This window comes from Coregonus lavaretus, assembly GCF_964263955.1.
Source record: "Coregonus lavaretus genome assembly, chromosome: 18".
In the NCBI taxonomy this organism is placed as follows: Eukaryota; Metazoa; Chordata; class Actinopteri; order Salmoniformes; family Salmonidae; genus Coregonus; species Coregonus lavaretus.
The window spans coordinates 33,492,248-33,512,940 of record NC_140005.1 but is presented as its reverse complement, the minus strand read 5'-3'; the positions used below and the strand labels follow the sequence as shown (position 1 = coordinate 33,512,940).

General features: G+C 45.4%; 1 protein-coding gene across 1 annotated transcript in view; it reads left to right on the top strand.

The window, feature by feature from the left end:
- The first annotated feature begins 13,427 nt into the window (after window positions 1–13,427).
- The window catches only part of LOC311145499 (apoptosis-stimulating of p53 protein 1-like), a 37,640-nt gene continuing 30,374 nt past the window's right edge, over window positions 13,428–20,693 (top strand). The window contains exons 1-3 of the mRNA XM_084181752.1: window positions 13,428–13,699; window positions 15,997–16,144; window positions 17,484–17,603. Coding sequence (XP_084037878.1) covers window positions 13,556–13,699; window positions 15,997–16,144; window positions 17,484–17,603 — 412 coding nt within the window. The 5' untranslated portion in view covers window positions 13,428–13,555. The remainder of the gene's footprint in view (window positions 13,700–15,996; window positions 16,145–17,483; window positions 17,604–20,693) is intronic.

The following is a 20,693-nucleotide window of genomic DNA, read 5'->3' as shown; positions in this document are numbered from 1 at the left end:
CTAGAATGTAATTGTATGCTGTAGCGTTAAGATTTCCCTTCACTGGAACTAAGGGGCCTAGCCTGAACCATGAAAAACAGCCCCATACCATTATTCCTCCTCCACCAAACTTTACAGTTGGCACTATGCATTCGGGCAGGTAGCGTTCTCCTGGCATCCGCCAAACCCAGATTTGTCCGTTGGACTGCCAGATGGTGTAGCGTGATTCATCACTCCAGAGAACGTGTTTCCACTGCTCCAGAGTCCAATGGCCACGAGCTTTACACCACTCCAGCCGACGCTTGGCATTGCGCATGGTGATCTTAGTCTTGTGTGCGGCTGCTCAGCCATGGAAACCCATTTCATGAAGCTACCAACGAACTGTTATTGTACTGACGCTGCTTCCAGAGGCAGTTTGGAACTCGGTAGTAAGTGTTGCAACCCAGGACAGACGATTCAGCACTCGGTGGTCCCATTCTGTGAGCTTTTGTGGCCTACCACTTCGCGGCTGAGGCGTTGTTGCTCCTAGACATTTCCACTTCACAATAACAGCACTTACAGTTGACCGGGGCAGCTCTAGCAGGGTAGAAATGTGACGAACTGACTTGTTGGAAAGGATGCATCCTATGACGGTGCCACATTGAAAGTCACTGAGCTCTTCAGTAAGGCCATTCTACTGCCAATGTTTGTTTATGGAGATTGCATGGCGGTGTGCTCGATTTTATACACCTGTCAGCAACGAGGGTGGCCGAAATAGCCAAATCCACTAATTTTAAGGGGTGTCCACATACTTTTGTTTTTTTAGTGTATTTCCTTCCTTAGATAAAACCATTGCCAGAACCTTTAACAGAACGCTCACATCAATTCAATCCGACCTCAGTAGATGGACTAATATCCCAGTTGCTTTAACCGGCAGAATATCTATTGTCAAAATGAATATATTGCCACGGCCGAATGTCTGTAGTTTAATGCTTCCCATGTCTTTCCCTTTTGGCTATTGGGATAAAATGCATGGTGCGTTTAAAAATGTATATGGTAAGGTAAGCGATCCCCGATAAAATTAACAAACTTACAAAGAGGGAAATATGTAGAAGGACTATCTGTACCAAACTTTAAATTGTATTTCCAGGCACTAGCATTTAGCCACATCCTAAATTGGTTTAGACATGATTCTTCCGACCCCTGGCTGAGAATAGAGAGAAATATGGTGTCTACAATTGCCCTGGAAGAGGTGGTCTTCACTGATATATCCCTAAACTACGCTTTCGTCCTATTACTGCTCACACAATTTCTATTTTGGCGCAAAATCAAAAAACTTTGTAACTGGGAATCAAAATAGCATGCCCATACTCCATTATTTCACAATAATGCCTTGCGATCTGGAGGGCGGCCTTTTGCATCCTCCCAATGGTACAAATGTGGAATCCGTATCCTTGCCGATATCATGGACAGTAATGGTTTGAGAACATTTAAAGATTTGAAAGACACATGCACATTACCAGGCAACTGCTTTTTTCTATATTTAAAACTTAGGTCAGCTATGCTGGCCTAAGGAGTCCCTTGGAAAACCCAACTACCAAACCATCTAATGATGGGATTTATAAATAAAGGATCTGGGCTCCCAAAAGGACTGATCTCTATAATATTTAAACAACTTTTGAAAGCTCATATTCTGAGCTAGCCATTAAAAAAGTATGGCCCACAGATCTAAGTGAATCTGAACAACCCTTTAACTGGAACAGAATATCGAAAAATATGACCTTGGCGTCCCGTAATCCAAACCATCAACTCACAGCTCCCAACTGTTCACTGCATCTACTATGTTATTTAACGATGACAGTTTATTGAATCTCTCAATCAATCAGAGGCGATTACTGCTGGCAGGCAGCACTGCCGCAAAAAATATATGCGGGGGTTGGACAGAGACATGTTGGGCTTGGGGAAATGTGATAGGGAGTTGGGGGTGTAGGCTCACCATTTTTTGTTTATTTTTCTTTACATACCAATTTTATTATTGTGGTACAAAAACTAAGTGTGTAAACTGACATGAATATTGTACCTGTACACCCTTCAACTAAACAATTACAAAGAAAAAGAAAACCTAAATTAAATAATTCACATTCATTTTATGAATTCATGTTTTTTGTCAGACCTGCTGAATTATCCAATAAATAGTTTATCCTCCCCTGCAACTAACTATAGATAAAGGCCTATCTATTTATTTAGGCTGCTGTATTTAGATACATTATTGCAAGCAACTAATTTCACAGTATGGACACAAGATGACACTGACGTACCATTTAAAGCTGCATCATCCTTGTTTTGAAACTGCTTTCATGCAGACAAACTTGGTTTAGAGTTAAAACAACAAGGACAAATACTCTGGTAGCTTATTTGATGAGGTTTATCAGTATATTTTTGTGCATCAACCTCAAAATAGAACAGTACAGTATTATCATTCCTCTCCTCTCTGTGTGAAGCATGCCTGTCATTGACATTTGTCCCCTGCTGATGGAGAGTGGGTTGCATTATCTTGTGTATTTAAAACAGTTTGTTCTGTTCTATTTAGATTTTTGTATATAAATCCGAGACACTCCATTTAGCATGATATGTTATGAATTGCAATTCGTATAATATGTTGCAAATTTGGAAATTCGTATGATATGTTACGAATTCCAATTTGTTCTGGCTAACGTTAGCTAGGTGGCTAACGCTAAAAGGGTTACGCTATGAACACACCGACTGCATCTTTGGCAAAATAGTGTGCAGCATCATCTAGATATGTGTGCAACAAAATTTCAACATTCACCTTCTGCATTTCTGTCAACCCGTTTACACATACAGTTTGACGAATACGTTCCATAAATCCAACGTATGCACCACACAGAACGCACTGCAACGCAATGATGCAAGGCAAACGCAGCGTTCCATTGGAAATGAACGCACTTCTGGTGTACCAAAACGCAATCACAGTCGGTGTGTTCGAAGTGTTAAGGTTAGGGAAAGTGTTAGCCAACTTGCTAAGTAGTTGCAAAGTAGCAAAAACGTATTAAGTAGTTGCAAAGTTGTTAATTAGCTAAAACGCTAAAGTTGTCCGTGATGACATTCGAACACGCAATCGTTTTAGCAAAGTAGCTAAAACGTAGTAAGTAGTTGCTAAAATTGTCCATGATGAGATTCAAACAAGCAACCTTTGGGTTGCTAGATGTTCACATTGGCCTACCCAACCACACTCCTTTAGTTTTTGCGTTAAGTAACCTTCCATTTTATGGAACCATACCAAGCGTAACATATACTAATGTGTATTGGATTTACTTTTAATATGTTATGTCTAGTCTATGAGACCAGTCTGGGTTTGAAAGTCAAACTAACATTGTTGTGGTAGGAATTGATTTGACATGTCAATTTTTTTCCTTGATATGAAGTCAACGTTAGAGAGCCAAGATCAACGCAATCATCTTTGTTAAAACATTTTTTTAGCGGACTTGGTCTGTCCCAGTCCGTGTCCTGTCCTTGGATTATCCTACATATTAGAGCGCGCGGGTTGACAGTCGAACCTTGTAAAGGCAATCGGCGAATTATTTGTGGCGTGCACTCGTTCAGTCACTGTCATTACAGCGTAACGTTTAGCAGCAAATTCCCTGAAACAACATGCCTCCCAACTAGGCTGTGTGTTCTGTGACTATTGCGTGCCGTGACCCACTTCGTCTTCATCGTCTGTGTCTATCTCTGTGGGATCAAGCATAGTTGCTTTAGGACCATTACATCTGATTCTGGAGCGGGACGCAGATTCTACGGATCCATTATTCGGACCAGCCTGTCAGGCAACATAGGCTAGGGGAGGCAAAGAAGGAAGACAAGAGGAGCGAGTTACTCCAAGAGATTGGCTGGAATAAACATATTTCTTGATTGACTGCAGTCATGATGCCGGTAAGTAAAAGTAATCAGATAGGAATAGAAGAGAATATATAATTGTTCAATTTTTAGAGGTCTTGGAAATAGACTGTGGTTAGAATGAATAAATGCCTGTGGAATGAATAGCTTGGAACAAATGAACTCTAATAAAAAATATATAATTAACTTTAGGCTACATATGGATTGTGAGTCTGCAAATTTGAGTAGTGGATGAGCTACAGTACTCCCATCAATTCCAATTTCCTTTTTTAATCCTTTCATCCACCTTTTGTGTGTGAGTGTGAGAAGGCGGTGAATGAGACAAATCATTGCAATATCAGTTTTATACTATGATTGAACATCACTTAATACACCACTGATCCATGCATGAGATCCCCACACAACATTGACAGACAGGCAATCCTGGTGATCACCCACACAGTGACGCATATTCACCATGACCTGTAACCTCCCTGTCAGTGTCAGTCCACCAGTAGCTGATGTCAGTGTAGGAAAGAACACATACACACACCCGGCTCCAACATGGCTCTCCTCATGCCTGCTAACTGGCTTTTGCTCATTGTGCAATTTTTGAGTTCTATAATTAGTGAGGCAGGGAAGTGGGCTGAAAGTTCTGAATTTCATAGCTACTTTTGTAACAAAAAATAGTGCAATAAATCAAATTGTCTGAAAGGAATCAAAATACACTGAAAACATCCAAAATACATAATCTATATAGTTAAAGACAACAATGCAATGTCAAAACACGTTGACATGGAGGTTAAAGAGTGTGCTTTATTAATTTACCAGATTTTGCTAACCGTTACTTTGGACAAACTCAAGATGTCAATATTATTGTAATGCTTTTTGTATAAAAAATCTTACATTAAAGCTCAATTTGAGTCAATTCTGAATTTGCGCTTAATTGTGATTAATCACAGCAAATCCTGCGAGTAAATCGATTACATTTTGTAATCATTTGATTATATTGGATGTTTTCTGTCATGAATGTTTTCCTTGATATTATAATACTATTTCCCCCTAATAGGTTGCTTTAGCCTTTCAAGCACGTTTAACTATGCAGATTAGTACTGTTTTCTGTCCTGTGGTTATCCTGTCATTATCAATTGACTTCCAATTTTACTTCTGCACTCGACTGTGTGGTGTAGTATGTCATCATTATGTCGCAGATTGTCAACTCCCTCCTGCGGCTGCGTGGAGAGGAGACCAGGCTGGAGAGAGAGAGAGAGTCAGTCAATTGCTGTTTCAATGACGGAAGGGATTAGCCTGTGGATTGTGATGATGTGGTACATCCTCGCGGTGTGGGACGGCCTCGCTGTGCGTCACAGAGGTTGGGTGAGATGGCTGAATTCCTGGGTAATTTCCCACACCGGATGAGCTTTCAGCTTTGCACAAGCCCCTCTCGCTCGCCCCTATAGTCCAACTGTACTAAAGCAGTCCTCCTATCTCTCCCTCAAACCCTCAAACCCTTCTCCTCGCCCTTATAGTCAAACTGTACTAAAGCAGTCCTCCTAACTCTCCCTCAAACCCTTCTCCTCTCCCCTATAGTCCAACTGTACTAAGGCAGTCCTCCCATCTCTCCCTCAAACCCTTCTCCTCGCCCCTATAGTCCAACTGTACTAAGGCAGTCCTCCCATCTCTCCCTACAACCCTTCTCCTCGCCCCTATAGTCCAACTGTACTAAGGCAGTCCTCCTATCTCTCCCTGAAACCCTTCTCCTCGCCCATATAGTCCAACTGTACTAAGGCAGTCCTCCCATCTCTCCCTACAACCCTTCTCCTCGCCCCTATAGTCCAACTGTACTAAGGCAGTCCTCCTATCTCTCCCTGAAACCCTTCTCCTCGCCCATATAGTTCAACTGTACTAAGGCAGTCCTCCTATCTCTCCCTTTAACCCTTCTCCTCGCCCCTATAGTCCAACTGTACTAAGGCAGTCCTCCTATCTCCCTCAAAGCCTTCTCCTCGCTCCTATAGTCCAACTGTACTAAGGCAGTCCTCCTATCTCTCCCTCAAACCCTTCTCCTCGCCCCTATAGTCCAACTGTACTAAGGCAGTCCTCCTATCTCCCTCAAACCCTTCTCCTCGCCCCTATAGTCCAACTGTACTAAGGCAGTCCTATCTCCCTCAAACCCTTCTCCTCACCCCTATAGTCCAACTGTACTAAGGCAGTCCTCCTATCTCCCTCAAACCCTTCTCCTCGCCCCTATAGTCCAACTGTACTAAGGCAGTCCTTCTATCTCTCCCTCAAACCCTTCTCCTCACCCCTATAGTCCAACTGTACTAAGGCAGTCCTCCTATCTCTCCCTCAAACCCTTCTCCTCGCCCCTATAGTCCAACTGTACTAAGGCAGTCCTCCTATCTCTCCTTTTAACCCTTCTCCTCGCCCCTATAGTCCAACTGTACTAAGGCAGTCCTCCTATTTCCCTCAAACCCTTCTCCTCGCTCCTATAATCCAACTGTACTAAGGCAGTCCTCCTATCTCTCCCTCAAACCCTTCTCCTCGCCCCTATAGTCCAACTGTACTAAGGCAGTCCTCCTATCTCTCCCTCAAACCCTTCTCCTCACCCCTATAGTCCAACTGTACTAAGGCAGTCCTCCTATCTCTCCCTCATACCCTTCTCCTCGCCCCTATAGTCCAACTGTACTAAGGCAGTCCTCCAACTCTCCCTCAAACCCTTCTCCTCACTCCTATAGTCCAACTGTACTAAGGCAGTCCTCCTGTCTCCCTCAAAGCCTTCTCCTCGCCCCTATAGTCCAACTGTACTAAGGCAGTCCTCCTATCTCTCCCTCAAACCCTTCTCCTCGCCCCTATAGTCCAACTGTACTAAGGCAGTCCTCCAACTCTCCCTCAAACCCTTCTCCTCGCTCCTATAGTCCAACTGTACTAAGGCAGTCCTCCTATCTCTCCCTCAAACCCTTCTCCTCGCCCCTATAGTCCAACTGTACTAAGGCAGTCCTCCTATCTCTCCTTTTACATTTACATTTACATTTACGTCATTTAGCAGACGCTCTTATCCAGAGCGACTTACAAATAGGTGCATTCACCCTATAGCCAGTGGGATAACCACTTTACAATATCTTTTTTTTTTTTTTTTTTTTAGGGGGGGGGGGGGGGGGGGTAGAAGGATTACTTTATCCTATCCCAGGTATTCCTTAAAGAGGTGGGGTTTCAAATGTCTCCGGAAGGTGGTGAGTGACTCCGCTGTCCTGGCGTCATGAGGGAGCTTGTTCCACCATTGGGGTGCCAGAGCAGCGAACAGTTTTGACTGGGCTGAGCGGGAACTATGCTTCCGCAGAGGAAGGGGAGCCAGCAGGCCAGAGGTGGATGAACGCAATGCCCTCGTTTGGATGTAGGGACTGATCAGAGCCTGAAGGTACAGAGGTGCCGATCCCCTCACAGCTCCATAGGCAAGCACCATGGTCTTGTAACAGATGCGAGCTTCAACTGGAAGCCAGTGGAGTGTGCGGAGGAGCGGGGTGACGTGAGAGAACTTGGGAAGGTTGAACACCAGACGGGCTGCGGCATTCTGGATGAGTTGTAGGGGTTTAATGGCACAGGCAGGGAGCCCAGCCAACAGCGAGTTGCAGTAATCCAGACGGGAGATGACAAGTGCCTGGATTAGGACCTGTGCCGCTTCCTGTGTAAGGCAGGGTCGTACTCTCCGAATGTTGTAGAGCATGAACCTGCAGGATCGGGTCACCGCCTTGATGTTAGCGGAGAACGACAGGGTGTTGTCCAGGGTCACGCCAAGGCTCTTCGCACTCTGGGAGGAGGACACAATGGAGTTGTCAACCGTGATGGCGAGATCATGGAACGGGCAGTCCTTCCCCGGGAGGAAGAGCAGCTCCGTCTTGCCAAGGTTCAGCTTGAGGTGGTGATCCGTCATCCATACTGATATGTCTGCCAGACATGCAGAGATGCGATTCGCCACCTGGTTATCAGAAGGGCTTTTAACCCTTCTCCTCGCCCCTATAGTCCAACTGTACTAAGGCAGTCCTCCTATCTCCCTCAAAGCCTTCTCCTCGCTCCTATAGTCCAACTGTACTAAGGCAGTCCTCCCATCTCTCCCTCAAACCCTTCTCCTCGCCCCTATAGTCCAACTGTACTAAGGCAGTCCTCCTATCTCTCCATTTAACCCTTCTCCTCGCCCCTATAGTCCAACTGTACTAAGGCAGTCCTCCTATCTCTCAATTTAACCCTTCTCCTCGCCCCTATAGTCCAACTGTACTAAGGCAGTCCTCCTATCTCCCTCAAACCCTTCTCCTCGCCCCTATAGTCCAACTGTACTAAGGCAGTCCTCCTATCTCTCCCTCAAACCATTCTCCTCGCCCCTATAGTCCAACTGTACTAAGGCAGTCCTCCCATCTCTCCCTCAAACCCTTCTCCTCGCCCATATAGTTCAACTGTACTAAGGCAGTCCTCCTATCTCTCCCTTTAACCCTTCTCCTCGCTCCTATAGTCCAACTGTACTAAGGCAGTCCTCCTATCTCTCCCTCAAACCCTTCTCCTCGCCCCTATAGTCCAACTGTACTAAGGCAGTCCTCCTATCTCCCTCAAACCCTTCTCCTCGCCCCTATAGTCCAACTGTACTAAGGCAGTCCTATCTCCCTCAAACCCTTCTCCTCACCCCTATAGTCCAACTGTACTAAGGCAGTCCTCCTATCTCCCTCAAACCCTTCTCCTCACCCCTATAGTCCAACTGTACTAAGGCAGTCCTTCTATCTCTCCCTCAAACCCTTCTCCTCACCCCTATAGTCCAACTGTACTAAGGCAGTCCTCCTATCTCTCCCTCAAACCCTTCTCCTCGCCCCTATAGTCCAACTGTACTAAGGCAGTCCTCCTATCTCTCCTTTTAACCCTTCTCCTCGCCCCTATAGTCCAACTGTACTAAGGCAGTCCTCCTATTTCCCTCAAACCCTTCTCCTCGCTCCTATAATCCAACTGTACTAAGGCAGTCCTCCTATCTCTCCCTCAAACCCTTCTCCTCGCCCCTATAGTCCAACTGTACTAAGGCAGTCCTCCTATCTCCCTCAAACCCTTCTCCTCGCCCCTATAGTCCAACTGTACTAAGGCAGTCCTCCTATCTCTCAATTTAACCCTTCTCCTCACCCCTATAGTCCAACTGTACTAAGGCAGTCCTCCTATCTCCCTCAAACCCTTCTCCTCGCCCCTATAGTCCAACTGTACTAAGGCAGTCCTCCTATCTCTCCCTCAAACCATTCTCCTCGCCCCTATAGTCCAACTGTACTAAGGCAGTCCTCCCATCTCTCCCTCAAACCCTTCTCCTCGCCCCTATAGTCCAACTGTACTAAGGCAGTCCTCCTATCTCTCCATTTAATCCTTCTCCTCGCCCCTATAGTCCAACTGTACTAAGGCAGTCCTCCTATCTCTCAATTTAACCCTTCTCCTCACCCCTATAGTCCAACTGTACTAAGGCAGTCCTCCTATCTCTCCCTCATACCCTTCTCCTCGCCCCTATAGTCCAACTGTACTAAGGCAGTCCTCCAACTCTCCCTCAAACCCTTCTCCTCGCTCCTATAGTCCAACTGTACTAAGGCAGTCCTCCTATCTCCCTCAAAGCCTTCTCCTCGCCCCTATAGTCCAACTGTACTAAGGCAGTCCTCCTATCTCTCCCTCAAACCCTTCTCCTCGCCCCTATAGTCCAACTGTACTAAGGCAGTCCTCCCATCTCTCCCTCAAACCCTTCTCCTCGCCCCTATAGTCCAACTGTACTAAGGCAGTCCTCCTATCTCTCCATTTAATCCTTCTCCTCGCCCCTATAGTCCAACTGTACTAAGGCAGTCCTCCTATCTCTCAATTTAACCCTTCTCCTCACCCCTATAGTCCAACTGTACTAAGGCAGTCCTCCTATCTCTCCCTCATACCCTTCTCCTCGCCCCTATAGTCCAACTGTACTAAGGCAGTCCTCCAACTCTCCCTCAAACCCTTCTCCTCGCTCCTATAGTCCAACTGTACTAAGGCAGTCCTCCTATCTCCCTCAAAGCCTTCTCCTCGCCCCTATAGTCCAACTGTACTAAGGCAGTCCTCCTATCTCTCCCTCAAACCCTTCTCCTCGCCCCTATAGTCCAACTGTACTAAGGCAGTCCTCCCATCTCTCCCTCAAACCCTTTTCCTTGCCCCTATAGTCCAACTGTACTAAGGCAGTCCTCCTATCTCTCCCTCAAACCATTCTCCTCGCCCCTATAGTCCAACTGTACTAAGGCAGTCCTCCCATCTCTCCCTCAAACCCTTCTCCTCGCCCCTATAGTCCAACTGTACTAAGGCAGTCCTCCTATCTCTCCATTTAATCCTTCTCCTCGCCCCTATAGTCCAACTGTACTAAGGCAGTCCTCCTATCTCTCAATTTAACCCTTCTCCTCACCCCTATAGTCCAACTGTACTAAGGCAGTCCTCCTATCTCTCCCTCATACCCTTCTCCTCGCCCCTATAGTCCAACTGTACTAAGGCAGTCCTCCAACTCTCCCTCAAACCCTTCTCCTCGCTCCTATAGTCCAACTGTACTAAGGCAGTCCTCCTATCTCCCTCAAAGCCTTCTCCTCGCCCCTATAGTCCAACTGTACTAAGGCAGTCCTCCTATCTCTCCCTCAAACCCTTCTCCTCGCCCCTATAGTCCAACTGTACTAAGGCAGTCCTCCCATCTCTCCCTCAAACCCTTTTCCTTGCCCCTATAGTCCAACTGTACTAAGGCAGTCCTCCTATCTCTCCCTCAAACCCTTCTCCTCGCCCATATAGTCCAACTGTACTAAGGCAGTCCTCCCATCTCTCCCTCAAACCCTTTTCCTTGCCCCTATAGTCCAACTGTACTAAGGCAGTCCTCCTATCTCTCCCTCAAACCCTTCTCCTCGCCCCTATAGTCCAACTGTACTAAGGCAGTCCTCCTATCTCTCCCTCAAACCCTTCTCCTCGCCCCTATAGTCCAACTGTACTAAGGCAGTCCTCCTATCTCTCCCTGAAACCCTTCTCCTCACCCCTATAGTCCAACTGTACTAAGGTAGTCTTCCTATCTCTCCCTTTAACCCTTCTCCTCACCCCTATAGTCCACCTGTACTAAGGCAGTCCTCCTATCTCTCCCTCAAACCCTTCTCCTCACCCCTATAGTCCAACTGTACTAAGGCAGTCCTCCTATCTCTCCCTCAAACCCTTCTCCTCGCCCCTATAGTCCAACTGTACTAAGGCAGTCCTCCCATCTCTCCATTAAACTTACTCCCTCCCTATTCCCTTGATTTACAACCCCTCATAGCTTTTAAACAGACACCTGAGTTTAGAATATGGGTGGAATAGTCAGGAAAAACACTGCTAGTGGACTAAGGATTATTCTAAGTCTTATTTTGAGCTGCTGAACCTCCATGGAAAATAGACTGGGTTGTACATGAATTATCATTGGGAGTGAGAGTATTATAAACATCACAACCAATAGCATATAACCTAGTACAATGCCAGCGTTACAAGCCAATGATGAAGTTCAGAGCCCTCTATTCACTCAGCCCGGATCAAGTAGTCAACTGGCTGATTTTGATCGTGAGCCATTTTGTACTCTGCCATCTCATCTCATGACTTGACCAGAAGCCAGTTGTAGGCTTACAAAGACTTAGCCTGTTTACTTTACTGACTTACTGTTGATGTTATAGTGAGAGTCCCCCTCCTCCTTCTTCTCTGCCTCGATCATATCAGGGCAGTCTAAAAATCTCCTCCTCAGCTCTCATTAGTGTAAGTGACGCATGACATCACTGTGTAGTCGAGCTGCCGGGAGCTGTTGTTGTTATGACTCCTGCCCTGCCATGTGCCATTTGTATTGATGTGTCTCTCTCAGGTTTGGGGTCAATGCCATTTCAATTCAGTCCATTAAGGAAGTAAAGTGAAATTCCAATTCCAATTGGGGGGAAAATCACAAGAGGAAAATTGGATTTAGAATTTTTGTTTACTGACTGAATTGAAATGGAATTCAACACAACCATGATCTCTCTAACTAGAGGATAAAGTACATTTTTGTTTGTAGCAGAACATGGAGCAGACAGTGCTAGTCTCTATCAGCTGCTCCAAGGCAGGGTTCCATAACATCACAGAGAAAGCTATAAATCCGAACCAAAAAAAACTAGGTTCAGATCCTCACCTTATAAAAACGTAACCTGTCAGCTCCATTGAATAGACTGAGGATGGAGAGCGTTGTTTACAGTCATGTCCTGTGTTCAACTTCCCCAATCTCTGGAAGAACAGGACTGTGTCTGGGATCTTTTCTAGGGGTGCCAGGCAAGCATGTTTCCACAGACACAGTGGTTGCTATGGATACTTTATTGACTGTTCTGTTCTGCACAGGGGAGCCAGCCAGGACACTAAATCAGGTGTCGGTTGGTTGGTCCGGGTTGGTCCCGATGTGTCTGACTCTGAAACCTCACACTGTCTGTCTGCAGTTTGGGTTCTTATCTCTGTTGTCTGTCCTGGGACTGTGGGACCTGCTTAAAAGTAGTGCACACACACTATGTATTCCACCCAACAGGCATGTTGCAAGTCCATCCACTGATAAGGAGATACTGTATCTCAAATCTCTCTAATGATTTTTTTACTTTTCATGTGGTTCGTTCGATGCCTCGGGGGTATTCCTTTTTAGGAGCTTAAGACACTTTGTTTATAAACATCTTGCCCCATAGGACTGCCTCTGAGTCAGAAGTCGATATTAGGAGGGTTATACACACATGCAAGCAAGGAAACATGCACAAATGCATGCACATGCACACACACACACACACACACACACACACTCACACTCACACAAACTGTCTATCTCTGCCTGGTAGATCAGGTCTGAGTAACAGGGTAACTGTGCATCACAGGGATCTGTTTCCAGGCAGTGGTTCATCTGTCAGCCCAGCTCCAGGCCCACTGCGACAACGCCTGCTTTGTGTCCTCAGATTTATTGTTGACAAGGCCTGGGATGCTGTTGGCACAAACATTATATTTGGGCTTCATAGAAATCAGTCAGGAGATCCATCCTGCCCTTCCTCAGACCAAATATCAAGTGAATTGGAATAGAAGAAGAATATGAGATGGGATGGGATCATTTGTTCTCTACAAATGGAATTATTTTATATCAGGCTCTCTGAATGTTGTTTGTCCTCAGCAGGTTTAAGTTGTGTGGCTGCTGGAACTGTAGACGATAAAAAACGTTTGAACAGTCTGAGTGTGTGTGTGTGTGTGTGTGCCTCTGCGTGTGTGTGTGTGCCTCTGTGTGTTTTTTTGCTGGATGTTTATGTGTCTGTGGTCACTAAGCGTCCTGTTCCTCCTATTGGTGCCCTGTGACCGTGACAGCCTGGTCTGGTTAGTGTCACCAGGCGCCTCTTATCTCTCTCAGCCCCACGGCTGTTCCTGTTCCTAGGGAATCTCATTCTGAAGGGGGCCGGCCTCGTTATGTTACCCCTACCCCTTTCCTACACCACCCCCACCATGACTACGCTCCTCACATTCAGTCACTGACACCCCCACCCCTACCCTTCTCCCGCCTTGTGCTTGGGGTCACCCACACGCACACACACACTTGGAGACACGCGCACACATACAGACAGACAGACACGCAGTGAGTCTCTCTCAGCCCTGCCTGCCCTCCTGTCCATCTGTCTATCTGTGCGAGTCTTCTCCCTCCGGCTCTATGAAGAGGTTCTTCAGCATGGTGCTGCACAGTCTGGTCAGTGCAACCAAGGACAAGGCCTGGCTCCACCAGAGGGTCCGTCCCGGGCCGCAGCCACAGCAGCAGAGGAAGGAGGGCAGGAAGACGCCATGCAGGGCGGCTAAGGTGAACAGACAGACAGAGACAGACAGACACAGGATTATTGCTGTAGCACTGGACTGACTGGAGCCTGACTGGGAGGTGGGCGCTGCCGCTGTCCTGTCCTGTCCAACTTTGGGTCTGACTCTGACAGTACTTATGTGCTGCTGCTTAAAATAGCAAAAGGCATCCACAGCTGGCTAGGAGTGATTTTGGGAAGCTGGAGAGTGTGCTTGTATGGTTTTAAGGAGTTGTTAAGTGTTTGTTCATGTTTAAGAGGTTGATGTTTTTGTTAGTGAATGAATGTAGGTCGGGTGAGGAGACAGGAAAGGCACAGTATGTATGTGTTTGAGTACAGAATGTTGCTGATGCATATGAATGCGTATTGTATCTTTTTGCACTGAATGTTCAAGGGTATTAGATTCTAGGTGTTCGGCGTATGTGTGGTTTCTTTTTGTAGATATAAAATGTTAATTGACTGTGTGAAAGTTTATTATGAATGTAAACATGTTACTGTGTGTGTGGCTGGCTGGGTCCCCTATATAGAACAAACAACATTCCGTGTGTTTTCGTGGTAGGCTGCTCAGTGTGACTGACTGTGTAATACTATTAGGCAGAGGTAGGGTTAGCCACTCTTTAGCTTTTTTTCTGTCTGGTTTCTGACCTTTCATTGAGAGATAACAGCAGCTCTGGGCAGATTAAGAGACGTAGGACAGAGTAGATCACAGATGTATGCGTGTTGGCGAACACCTTGTTCCTGTGTGTCAAGAGAATATTTAGCAGCGATGATGAATTAAGGACTGGTTTGGGTTTTCTGAACCTTGTTGGTTGGTTCTTGTTTGATAGAATGGTTCGGAGCGTCCTGTGTGGTTTTTCCCCTGGATAGTCAAGGCTACCACAGGCCAATCCCTAGGGAGAAAAACATAGATTATCCTTCCCCCCCCCAAAATAACCTTCCCTCTCTCTCTCTCTCTCTCTCTCTCTCTTTTTCTCTCTCTGTCTCTCTGTCTCTCTCTCTCTCTCTCTCTCTCTCTCTGTCTCTCTCTCTCTCTGTCTCTCTCTCTCTCTCTCTCTCTCTCTCTCTCTCTCTCTCACTCTCACTCTCTCCTGGTGTATGTTTTCACTTGTCACCCTATGGACACAGACATACACATGTTTACACCCTCCATAATCAGATTATTATAGCGCTGTCTGTGTTGTAATCTGAGCTTTACAGAATTCCTCCTCTCAATCTGTCTGTGTGTGTGTGTGTGTGTGTGTGTGTGTGCTGTGGCAGTGAGAGATGACTTTACATCTTGGACGGGACGTGTGGCCCCGTTCCAGGGCTTGTCTCGGTCGGTGTGTCTGTGGTTTAGACATGTTTATGGGGCTGAGCCACCACAGAGGGGAGGCAGAGGGTTTATACAGGCCAAGGGACCAGTGTCAGGCAGCTGTTGGGCATAAATACCTCTGTCTATGTCAATCCTATAGTGGAAGTATCTGCTGCAGCAGGAAGGGGGGTATGCCATGACATTTAGAGAGGAACATATTTGGATTCCGCAACCCACATTTGCAGATTAAACCTAAATTTAGCAGATTATCCCCTATTTCCATTTACTACAAATTGTCAATCTGGAAATGATGACGTCACCTCTCGTTTTACCAGGAAATCCTATTCATAAATGTGGTTTCCTAGTACTCATTACTGACAGCAAACACTGTATTACAGGCACACACACACACACACACACACACACACACACACACACACACACACACACACACACACACACCTTCATGTTGCCTCTTTTCTTTAGTGCTAGGAATTTCAATAATCTGTCTTGTTTTTATTTACCAATAGGTTGTAGGCACTAACAGAAGCAAACTTGTCATGATGCCACCAAATCACTCTTACTTTAAGCATGTTGGTTTAGCAGTCTGCCTGTAATATCTCTCCTCTGTTTATAGCTCAGCTCAGTCTTCAATAGTCTCTCTTCTTCCTGACTGCCTCTGTCTTTGAGGCAAAGCATTTGATGGAAATGAAAATTAAGGTTAGAGGGCAACCAGAGCTAAGGGGACATTTCCTGTAATACAAGAGCTTTCCTCTCTGGGTTACATGCATTCAAATTCCTGGCATATGTATGTTGTATAGATACTTATCCGATATTACCAGTAGTCTGATCCCAGTCAGTAGCTTGATCCCAGGCATGTATATGCTGTAGCCAACTCTTCATGACTACGATAGAAGAGTTTGCTAAGGCACATACAGTATGAGCCCAGGCTATGCCTTGTCAGAGATATATAGTATGTTTGACAAGCTATATCTCTATGTCTACCTCATGCAGATGATCCTGACAGTGTACCTGAGTGACAGCCAGCAGATGCTGACGGAGGTGCCCATCACCCCAGAGACCACCTGTAAGAATGTGGTGGAGTTCTGTAAGGAGGCCGGAGAGAACGGCTGTCACCTGGCAGAGGTCTGGAAGGGAAAAGGTAAGTGATGCTCTCACCTTTAACCTCTGACCTCTAACCTATCTAACCTCATCTTCAACCCCTAACCTCTGGGATTAACTAACTGACTGGTTTATTGCAACACTGACTGACTGGTGTTGAGCTTTGTGACAAGCTCTAAAAGCACTGAGCAAAGTGACAATTTGAAAATCTTAGCTTTACAGATATTTAGCAAAGCACTGTATTTTTTATAATTTGCCTCTACTTCATGACTTTCTTAAAATAAACTTTATAGTGACTTCTTCCAAGTTTTGCATGAATCTATTCAACTGAATGACAGCTTTTCATTTTTATTTAATTTGTAAAAATTTCGACAAACATAATTCCACTTTGACATTATGGAGTATTGTGTGCAGGCCAGTGACAAAAATATCTCAATTTAATCCATTTTAAATTCAGGCTGTAACATAACAAAATGTTGAAAAAGTCAAGGTGTGTGAATACTTTTTGAAGGCACTGTACGAGCAAACAGACATCATTAACATCCAGCCATCATTGAGATATTTTACTTGGCTAATGACCCACTCCCCTCCCTGAACAAAAGCAGCGGTGGTGTGCCCCTGACATACAACAATGATGTCCTTGTCTCAGGCAGCCTGTACGTCCCAGACCCAGACAGACAGTGAGGCAGGGTAGAAAGTAGGTCAGGATGTCTCTCTATGACCCTCCAGGCTCTGGGACATGTTTACATATGTAGCCTGTGGCCCTGTTGTCACATAGAAATAGAATTACTGGAACAGAAAAAAGACCCTCAGACCACAGCACTTTTGTTTTTGAAGCTCAGACTGCAGACAGCAATTTGACAGTACACTCATGGGCACACTCAATATGGCTGCTGGTCCACCCATTACAGAATGTTGACTTGAATGGAATCTGTTCTAGTAATTCTACTTCAATGTTTTCACAGCCCTAACCTGGCTGTACAGGCCAGGGAGCGCATGAACACATGCCTTAGTGAGGGAAAATACAGTACTTACCTATCAATAAGGTTGGCCTGACTTTCATGGGTTCTTTACTGAAGACAGGGATTTCTCTTCATCACGACCCAGTGCAGTGCTTCAGTGCCAGAGTTTAGCCGTGGGGGCTTATGTAGTTTATCCATTCTATTAATAGAAAGTACTTAGTTAATCTCTAATGATGATCAGGGCTGAGGGGCAATCAACCCACCGTATCACTTTAAAATCAGCAATAGATAATCACCCAAGTCTATGTATCTAAGAATAACTCCTGTTTCCTTCTCCCTCCCATAGAGAGTGATCTTCTTATTAGTGTTGTATATATTCTAACTATATTCTAACTCTGTTCTCCTGGTCATCCCCAGAGAGAGTGATCCCCTTTGACTACCTGATGTATGAGCACCTGCAGAAGTGGGGTCCCAGGAGGCAGGAGGTCAGGTTCTACCTGAGACACGAAGACTCCCCCTCAGAGAGCAGCGACCAGGGTGGGTGACTGGGCGTCGCTAGACCTGCTCCCAGATCTGTTTATGCTCTTGCCAACACCATTGCTGTCATTGTCAAGCCAAACATGACAATGAGTGGCAAGGTGTTATAATAGCACATTCAGATTTGACCCATGGCTTAGGCTACATCTTACAGTGGGGAAAAAAGTATTTAGTCAGCCACCAATTGTGCAAGTTCTCCCACTTAAAAAGATGAGAGAGGCCTGTAATTTTCATCATAGGTACACGTCAACTATGACAGACAAAATGAGAAAACAAATCCAGAAAATCACATTGTAGGATTTTTTATGAATTTATTTGCAAATTATGGTGGAAAATAAGTATTTGGTCAATAACAAAAGTTTCTCAATACTTTGTTATATACCCTTTGTTGGCAATGACACAGGTCAAACGTTTTCTGTAAGTCTTCACAAGGTTTTCACACACTGTTGCTGGTATTTTGGCCCATTCCTCCATGCAGATCTCCTCTAGAGCAGTGATGTTTTGGGGCTGTCGCTGGGCAACACGGACTTTCAACTCCCTCCAAAGATTTTCTATGGGGTTGAGATCTGGAGACTGGCTAGGCCACTCCAGGACCTTGAAATGCTTCTTACGAAGCCACTCCTTCGTTGCCCGGGCGGTGTGTTTGGGATCATTGTCATGCTGAAAGACCCAGCCACGTTTCATCTTCAATGCCCTTGCTGATGGAAGGAGGTTTTCACTCAAAATCTCACGATACATGGCCCCATTCATTCTTTCCTTTACACGGATCAGTCGTCCTGGTCCCTTTGCAGAAAAACAGCCCCAAAGCATGATGTTTCCACCCCCATGCTTCACAGTAGGTATGGTGTTCTTTGGATGCAACTCAGCATTCTTTGTCCTCCAAACACGACGAGTTGAGTTTTTACCAAAAAGTTATATTTTGGTTTCATCTGACCATATGACATTCTCCCAATCCTCTTCTGGATCATCCAAATGCACTCTAGCAAACTTCAGACGGGCCTGGACATGTACTGGCTTAAGCAGGGGGACACGTCTGGCACTGCAGGATTTGAGTCCCTGGCGGCGTAGTGTGTTACTGATGGTAGGCTTTGTTACTTTGGTCCCAGCTCTCTGCAGGTCATTCACTAGGTCCCCCCGTGTGGTTCTGGGATTTTTGCTCACCGTTCTTGTGATCATTTTGACCCCACGGGGTGAGATCTTGCGTGGAGCCCCAGATCGAGGGAGATTATCAGTGGTCTTGTACGTCTTCCATTTCCTAATAATTGCTCCCACAGTTGATTTCTTCAAACCAAGCTGCTTACCTATTGCAGATTCAGTCTTCCCAGCCTGGTGCAGGTCTACAATTTTGTTTCTGGTGTCCTTTGACAGCTCTTTGGTCTTGGCCATAGTGGAGTTTGGAGTGTTTTTAAAAAATTTATTTAACCAGGTAAACCAGTTGAGAACAAGTTCTCATTTACAACTGCGACCTGGCCAAGATAAAGCAAAGCAGTGCGATTTAAAAACAACAACACAGAGTTACATATGGGGTAAAACAAAACAAAGTCAAAAATACAACAGAAATACATATATATACAGTGTGTGCAAATGTAGCAAGTTATGGAGGTAAGGCAATAAATAGGCTATAGTGCAAAATAATTACAATTAGTATTAACACTGGAATGATAGATGTGCAAGAGATGATGTGCAAATAGAGATACTGGGGTACAAATGAGCAAAATAAATAACAATATAGGGATGAGGTAGTTGGGCGGGCTAATTTCAGATGGGCTGTGTACAGGTGCAGTGATCGGTAAGGTGCTCTGACAACTGATGCTTAAAGTTAGTGAGGGAGATAAGTGTCTCCAGCTTCAGAGATTTTTGCAATTTGTTCCAGTCATTGGCAGCAGAGAACTGGAAGGAATTGCGGCCAAAGGAGGTGTTGGCTTTGGGGATGACCAGTGAGATATACCTGCTGGAGCGCAGACTACGGGTGGGTGTTGCTATGGTGAGACTGTTTGAGGTTGTGGACAGGTGTCTTTTATACTGATAACAAGTTCAAACAGGTGCCATTAATACAGGTAACGAGTGGAGGACAGAGGAGCCTCTTAAAGAAGAAGTTACAGGTCTGTGAGAGCCAGACATTTTGCTTGTTTGTAGGTGACCAAATACTTATTTTCCACCATAATTTGCAAATAAATTCATTAAAAATCCTACAATGTGATTTTCTGGAATTTTTTTTCTCAATTTGTCTGTCATAGTTGACGTGTACCTATGATGAAAATTACAGGCCTCTCTCATCTTTTTAAGTGGGAGAACATGCACAATTGGTGGCTGACTAAATACTTTTTTCCCCCACTGTATATGGCACCCTATTCCCTGTATAGTATGCTACCTTTGGGCTGGAATTGACACTATTCATTATAGAGTGCACTACTTTTGGTCAGAGGCACCCTATTCCATATAGAAAATAGGGTGCCATTTCTGACACAGACTTATCTGTTTCTCGGTTAGCTAGTAACAGATCAGATAATATAAACCAGGCATTCACTGAGAAGCCATTATCATAAGAAGGTTGTCAGGAAAAGCAGTTACACTGTACTCTCTGTCGTAGCCGGCCGCGACCGGGACACCCATGGGGCGGCGCACAATTGGCCCAGCGTCGTCCAGGGTAGGGGAGGGAATGGCCGGCAGGGATGTAGCTCAGTTGGTAGAGCATGGGGTTTGCAACGCCAGGGTTGTGGGTTCGATTCCCACGAATGGGGCCAGTATGAAAAATAAAAAAAGAATGTAAGTCGCTCTGGATAAGAGCGTCTGCTAAATGACTAAAATGTAAAATGTAATGTACTGTTCTCTCACTTCTGGAACAGCTCAATGTTTGTGTCCCAAGTGGCACCCTATTCCCTAAATACTGCACTACTTTTGACCAGTGCCCATAAGGCTCTGGTCAAAAGGACTCAAAAGTAGTGCACTATAAATGGAATAGGTTGCCATTTGGGACACAACCTGTGCTTTTGTTTTGTGTCCCTGAACGGGACGTGTGTTTCTGTTTTGACTCCGGAGTTCCTGTTAGAGCTCTCAGTCCTGTTTTTCCATGACACATAACTGGCCCTG